The sequence below is a fragment of the Gossypium hirsutum genome, chromosome D08 (genome assembly GCF_007990345.1).
Source record: "Gossypium hirsutum isolate 1008001.06 chromosome D08, Gossypium_hirsutum_v2.1, whole genome shotgun sequence".
Classification (NCBI taxonomy): domain Eukaryota; kingdom Viridiplantae; phylum Streptophyta; class Magnoliopsida; order Malvales; family Malvaceae; genus Gossypium; species Gossypium hirsutum.
Window position 1 is genome coordinate 45,711,726 of NC_053444.1, and position 7,446 is coordinate 45,719,171.

The 7,446-nt window shown below is 34.8% G+C and overlaps 1 protein-coding gene across 2 annotated transcripts; it reads left to right on the forward strand.

The window, feature by feature from the left end:
* The first annotated feature begins 3,406 nt into the window (after positions 1 to 3,406).
* LOC121220114 (protein TRANSPORT INHIBITOR RESPONSE 1) lies at positions 3,407 to 6,766 on the forward strand. Of its 2 annotated transcripts, XM_041099303.1 has the most exons (4): positions 3,522 to 4,274; positions 4,913 to 5,408; positions 5,621 to 6,432; positions 6,526 to 6,766. In XM_041099303.1, exons 1-3 carry the CDS (start codon positions 3,808 to 3,810, stop codon positions 6,416 to 6,418), a joined length of 1,761 nt encoding a protein of 586 aa, XP_040955237.1. In that variant the 5' UTR covers positions 3,522 to 3,807; the 3' UTR covers positions 6,419 to 6,432; positions 6,526 to 6,766. The 2 variants fall into 2 exon arrangements, with proteins under 2 accessions (XP_040955236.1, XP_040955237.1); XM_041099302.1 differs by having other exon boundaries at positions 3,407 to 4,274; positions 5,621 to 6,766.
* The last annotated feature ends 680 nt before the right edge of the window (positions 6,767 to 7,446 follow it).

A 7,446-nucleotide genomic window follows, 5' to 3' on the forward strand; every position in this document is an offset into this window, starting at 1 on the left:
CTTACTAATTGCCCAATAAGACAAAATTACCACAGAAATTCCAGCAAGTTTTGACTGCCTGCCAGTGTATTATTGTTATTATTATTGAATGAATGCCCCAACCTCAAGCATGCCGAAGCTAAACTTTGTCATCTAGTAAACAAAACTTGTAAAGAACTTTCCAAAAAGTCTGTCACCATAACATGATATGCTGCCTTTTTGGGGGGACTCCAAATTAAATTAACATAACAATTCCTTCTACATTCACTGCTTTCCTGTATTTTTCAAAGTGTAGAAATGGCACCATAATTCACAATACTCCAATTTGAATTTGTTTTACAATACACCCTTCTTCAATAATTTTATTATCTGAGCATTAGAAGCTCATCTTTATTATAACAATTAAGTTATATAAAGTGTTGTGATAAATAATGATAGTTCACGAGAATAACCGCTAAAAATAGAGATTTAAACATGGTGTTTGAGTAGATTGATGGAAAGTGGTATTTATAAAGGAGGGCAAATTTGGTGTAGGCCTTAATCGTTAGTGCAGAAGGTGAATATTGTTGGAGTTGACATGAAGCTAAATAGAGAGTCATTAGGCTTGGTGAGATAATGGATTGATGAGTGCTTCCTTGCATCTTCTAGGAATTGTGCAAGCCTATATTACATAATATGGTATTTTGGTGATGACTTTGCGAGGTCGAGTTTCTCCCAATGATGTATATCTTTTGTTTATTTATCATCTTTTAGATTTTCATTAAGAAGACGATAATGTTTCTAATCATGATTGAAATCTAGTCTTTATGCTTCTAGCTCTAGGAATTTAGTACTTTTATTTGTATGGTTTAAAAATTAGGTCCAATTAGTAATGCCATTAATGACTTTTCATTGAATCGGAATAGAAAACATTTTAATATCTAGAGGTTTAATTTAAAAATTAAAATTCAATTGATAAAACATATTTAAATTTAATACAAGTGAAGTAACAATGTTATCCAAATTCTTAAATGAGAAAATATTGATATTAAAAGTAAAATGATTAAATTTCAAAAAATCTAAACAATAAAGGGATTGGAGCTGAAATTAGACCTTTTAAAATAACACTAAAACTAAAATAACCCAGAAAAAGATTGCAATTTAGCACCAAAATTAAATGTAGAAGAAAGAAAATTAATTAGTGTTAGGAATACAAAGAAGTCAAGGCTAAATGGGTGGTGAAATCTTGAAAAATGCTGATTCTCTTTTTGACAACCCATTACACCAAATCACAGATACAAGACTAATACCCAACCATCCAGCCTAACTTTGAATCTCGTAATAATACTATTGTTCCACTTACTAAAAAAAAATAATTATAAATTTTATTTTTCTACTTTACCAAAGTAGATAGTTAATTTGCTTAGCTTAATTTATTAATAATTTTCCATATTCTCGAGAATTCAATTTTAAAGAAATAAAATAATAGGAATTCAATTCAATCACACTGTTCCTAATTTGGTAACCCAAAAATCAGGTAACATTCCAACTTTTGCAAGCAACTTGAACACATGTTTGTCACTTGGAAACGTGAATGATTAATGTATGAAAAGTAATGAGGAGACTTTTCTTTTGTTGGAATATGTTTAATTTAATGTAAACATAAAAACAACGTTTATAACATTTATTTACACCAAATTAGATATTAATATTGTACATTATTTGGTTAATGTATGCAAATGAAAATGGAACTCTTTTATCTCTTCAGCAAATATTGGGGAAAAAAGAATGAGTCATTATTGTTTTTAATCAGGAGTTTGTTTAGTTTAATTGAAGACGAAATATAGAAAGTGAATCATAGCGGGCATGATTATCTCCACCCATGAAGTCAAAATAGAAACAAAAATGTTATCCATGGACACCAACATTTCTTAATTTCCAAATCTATGATGAATCACTTATCAATGTTGTTCTACTACTTATTACTTTTTTTTAATAATAATTAAGGATTTAGGGAATGCATAAACACATTTTGAGATTTTCTTTTTTTTGAAATAAGGTTGGATTTAGAAATAAAACTTGCTCTTGTCTCAACATAATATTATAGTAGTTTAAAGTATATTCTTTTAACATTATACCTACAGAATGATTATTAGTATAGCTTAAAATATTAGTAATAAAAATTTATTATTCTATTTTTATAAAAAAATATTAAAATTGTCACATTTCATATAGCTTTGATTTCTTCGAGTCATATTTGGGTTGGGCGATGCTAGATTTTGCTAAGGGTATATCTAGTGGAGGTTAAGGAATGCAAAAAATTGCCCTATCCTTTATTACCTTTAAAGGGTATTGGATTGTTTAAATCCAAACCTTAACTTATTATTTTTGAAAATCGACAGGTCGCTTTAAATTTTAAATTAATTGACCAACATCTTATCAAAATATTTGAAATGATTAAAACACATATTTATATATAACTCGAGACTCGAATTAATTTATATATAAATATGTGTTTTAATAATGTAAACATTTGCTAGGTAAATGAATGTAAACATCTATACTTTTAATTAAATCATCCTGACTCGAATTTTTAAGTTAAGTTTTTGATGTTTCAGTTCTAATCATTTTACATAAATTTAAGTTATTAATTATTATTATTATTATTTTGAATTAATCAAAATTGAGAAATCTCAAACAAAGTGTTTATGAATTTTTTGTCGTTATTATTATAATAATATTTTATCCCTTTTATTGTGGTCCCCGCATATCGAGATCCCTCGGATCCAGCCGTGCTACGCGCATCATGGGATTCATTGCACCACCACTCTCCCCTACACATCACCACATTTTATCAGCCCTCCTCGTATCAATATCTCGTCGCTCCATCTCCTTCCCGATATATTCCTCAAAAATCTCGTCGAACATCTGCCCCTACACGCTCTTCCATACACCCGTTTTCTGCGGCTCCGCTTCGTTGCCGACGGATAAGATCTCCCCTTCCCACCGTCCATCATATGGCCCGCATCTCACCCCCACCACGTGTCTCTATCTTAAACGTCCATTAGTTATCCCCACACAAAAAATTGATACCCTCATATTTCCTTTCGCTATAATTCTGGTTTAGTCCACGGTAATACTAAAATTTGACATTTAATCATTTTGTTTTATTTTAATTTGATATGATTTGTTATAAATTTTTTACAATATCACCCTAATTGGCTATCTTTTCCTATCACTTGACTTCTTACTCGTACTTTTATAATGTCATTAGTGTATTTAAATTCGATAAAATTGTTTGTTGATATTGTTAGAGTGTTGACGTGAAGTCTTTTGTATTATACGATCATACAATTTATATCACATAAAAATTCAATCAATCATGTTTAACCCCTTTTCTAGTTTAATATAAGTAACAATTGAGGTTGTCAATTTACAAAGTTATGTAAACAAAAACATAGAGATAAATTTCAAAATTTCAACATAGTAAAGGGACTAAACCTAGAATTAGACCTAATTTGACATGACATATTTAACCATTGTTAAAATCTAACCCTTCTTCTCAACACATCAAAAAAAATTCTTATCCTCTCTCACCTTGTATCTGTCATATCACTTCACTTTCTCTCTCTTTATAGCTCCTTAACCTCTGCTCTCACTGTAACCTTCATTAATGGCGTTTCAGATCTGAAAATGAACTCTAAAGCTTAAGAAAACCCCAAACTTCGGCCAAACCGAAAGGCAAAAAAGAGAAATCTTTTTTTTTGTATATTTTTAATCCAAAAAGGCTTAATTTCTCTTTGCGTGTGTGTGTGTTTGTTTTTTGTTTCTCTTTCTCGATTTTTCAAAATGCAGAAGAAAACGGCGTATTCGTTCCCCGACGAGATTTTGGAGCACGTTTTCTCGTTCATACAATCGGTCAAGGACCGGAACGCAGCGTCGTTGGTGTGCAAATCGTGGTACGAGATCGAACGGTGGTGTCGGAGGAAGATATTCGTGGGGAACTGTTACGCCGTCAGCCCTACGATGGTGATCAGGCGGTTCCCGGATATCAGATCCATTGAGCTAAAAGGGAAGCCACACTTCGCGGACTTCAATCTGGTACCGGACGGTTGGGGCGGGTACGTACTTCCATGGATATCGAAAATGGCTGGAGCCTATCCATGGCTCGAAGAGATCCGGCTTAAGCGAATGGTTGTCACGGACGAGAGCCTGGAGCTTGTTGCTAAGTCGTTTACGAATTTGCAAGTGTTGGTGCTCTTTTCTTGTGAAGGGTTTTCAACTGATGGGCTCGCTGCTATTGCTGCTGGCTGCAAGTGAGTTTGATGAACTCTTTTTTCACTTCGTTTGTTTGGCTTTTTCTTTGCTTTTCAGTTAGACAAAGAATTGGACCTTGGGTCTTTGTTAGATTCAATTTTTGTTTTTGGTTTTAGCTACATTTCTGTTTTCTTAGTGATTTTTGAGAAGGGTAGAGTTTTGTTCACTTCAAATGCCCCTTTTCCCCTAGGATTCCTTGTTCTTGTTTGCTATCCCTAGATTCTTTTTCGGGGGTTGTTTTCCAGATTTTAAACGGTTACGTCTGGGAAACGTGGGCTTTGCTTTTGCTGTATAACGATGAATAATATATTTTGTAAATTGAGGATGTAGGGACTGATTTTCCAAGTTGGTACTGCAGATTCTTATCGTATTTCTTTTTTCAAAATTTTTCCTTTTTTTTTTCTATCCTTCTTTGTATGTTATTTTAATTCCATCTTGGGATTTGTTTGTTTTTTGTTCCTAGATTAGAACTTTATTTCTTGTATGGTTTGAGCAATTAGATGCTTAAAGAATATGCAAATTTCTTCTCTTGTAAGTTCAATTGTAAAAAAGAAACTTTCTTCTTGATTTTGTATTTGATTTGGTCGATTTTTTTAATTCCTTGTTTATATGAATCAAATCTGGTTTTGTGATACAGGAATCTGAGAGAGCTGGACTTGAGAGACAGTGAAGTGGATGATTTGAGTGGGCATTGGCTCAACCATTTTCCTGACACATACACATCCCTTGTGTCTCTCAACATTTCCTGCTTAGGATCCGATGACGTTAGTTTCTCGGCCTTGGAGCGCCTAGTTGGTAGATGTCCCAACTTGAGGAGGCTTTTGCTCAACCGTGAAGTGCCCCTCGATAAGATTGCCAACCTTTTATCCCGTGCACCGCAGCTGATTGAATTTGGCACTGGCACCTATGCAGCTGAGCTACGGTCAGACGTGTACTCGAACTTGGCTGAAGCTTTTTGTAATTGCAAGGAATTAAAGAGCTTGTCCGGGTTTTGGGATGCAGTCCCAGCTTACCTTCCAGTTATTTACTCTGTATGCTCCAGATTAACATCATTGAACTTAAGCTACGCTCCCATACAAAATCCCGATCTTACCAAGCTTGTAAGCCAATGTCCGAGTTTGCAACGCATGTTGGTAAGTCCATTACTGTATCATTATGCATTTGAATTTATACCTATAGTAAAAAGATTAGGACTGGCGTGAGATAAGACCCTATTGTAAACATTAAAACATTAATTGGCCTATGGGTCCGATTTAAACCGTGCTGGGAACATGTTCTGATAATTGAATTGTATCTTGCTTTTATTTCTGTTATTTTTCTTAAGCTAGGTTGGTTGTGCTCACAGGTACTTGATTACATTGAAGATAGTGGACTCGAAGTGCTCGCATCTAGTTGCAAGGACCTACAGGAATTGCGGGTGTTTCCATCTGATCCATTTGGGGAAGAGCCAAATGTATCCTTGACAGAAAAGGGCCTTGTCGCTGTTTCTTCGGGTTGTCCTAAGCTACAGTCGGTTTTGTACTTTTGCCGTCAAATGTCTAATGCAGCTTTAGTCACCATTGCTCAGAACTGTCCGAACTTCACTCGTTTTCGTCTTTGTCTTCTTGATCCAAAAATAGCCGACTACCGGACCCTTCAGCCACTTGATGTAGGTTTTGGAGCCATTGTTGAGCACTGCAAGGATCTGAGACGCCTTTCCCTCTCTGGTCTCCTCACAGATTGTGTGTTTGAATATATCGGGATGCATGCGAAAAAGCTAGAGATGCTGTCTGTGGCTTTTGCAGGAGAAAGCGATTTGGCACTTCATCATGTGCTTTCTGGGTGTGAAAGTCTCCGGAAACTGGAGATTATGAACTGCCCCTTCGGGGACAAGGCTCTATTAGCGAACGCTGCAAAGCTGGAGACAATGCGATCCCTTTGGATGTCTTCTTGCTCTGTGAGTCTCGGAGCATGTAAGATGCTAGGTCAAAAGATGCCCAGGTTGAATATCGAAGTTATGGACGAGAAGGGACCTCCAGATTCAAGAGCAGAAAGTGACCCGGTCGATAAGCTCTACATATATAGATCTGTTGCCGGGCCGAGGTTCGATATGCCTCCATTTGTTTGGACGATGGACGAAGATTTTGCATCAGAGCTCTCTTGAGAATTAGGCAACATGTTAGAAAAAACTCTTTTAATCTCAAGAATCAATGTATCAGGTACATGCTCCTTTATGTTACTCACTATTCCCTTGGCTTAATCTAATTGCAGACCTTATTGAAGGGTGTAAAATGGTTTTGAGCTCCATCGCCGTTCGTTTTAGTAGTGGCTGGCGGAGCCATCGGAAACACAAGGATCGATAAAGAGATGGAAACTCCAGTTGTGGATTAATCAAGAGTTTTTATTTTATTTTATTTGTTTCCCCATAGTTACCATGCATAATGTTGGATGTTTACGTCATTTGTATTATCCTTTTGGGGTAGTAAATCTTAATTATTATCTTTTCTCTCAATGCTCAAATTATGTTTTGGTCCCTCGACTAACCTCATTGAATCTGTATCAAAGCTTTAAGTTCTTAAATATTTTCAACCCTTAAAAAATGATGCATTCATTAACCTTCAATATTTTTGTTTGAATTTCATTGCTATTTTCATTTAAAATTTAATTATTGTCTGAAATTTTTTATTTTGGTGATATTAAAATAGTTATATGCATTTTAATAATATTCGAATTAAATAATATTATTTCTTATTAAACATATGGCGATGTAGTATATGCATATTGGATAAATATTATATCGAAATCATCAAATTATTTGATTGAATTAGAGACAAATGAAAATACAGCAAAAGCAAAAAGATTTAGAAGGATTAATTTTATAAAAATAAATACATATTAGAGGGGCTTGATGTAGAATTGGGCCAATTAGAGGAAGAGATGATGACGATGGGGGCACACACACGTTGGGGCGTAATTTATGAAGGGATAGGGGGATCATGCTTCATCATTAATATTCTCTCTGTTACTTATGATTGTTGCCGCTGACTGCTGATTTCACCTCTTCTCATCACCATCACCATTATTACTAAGCAGAGGGTCAAATTCTTTGAGGTTACAGTGCCTCCAGGATATGGGCGTCAGTGCTTATAATGATGGGCTCACAGTTCTGTTAAAAGTGAACCCCTCATTATT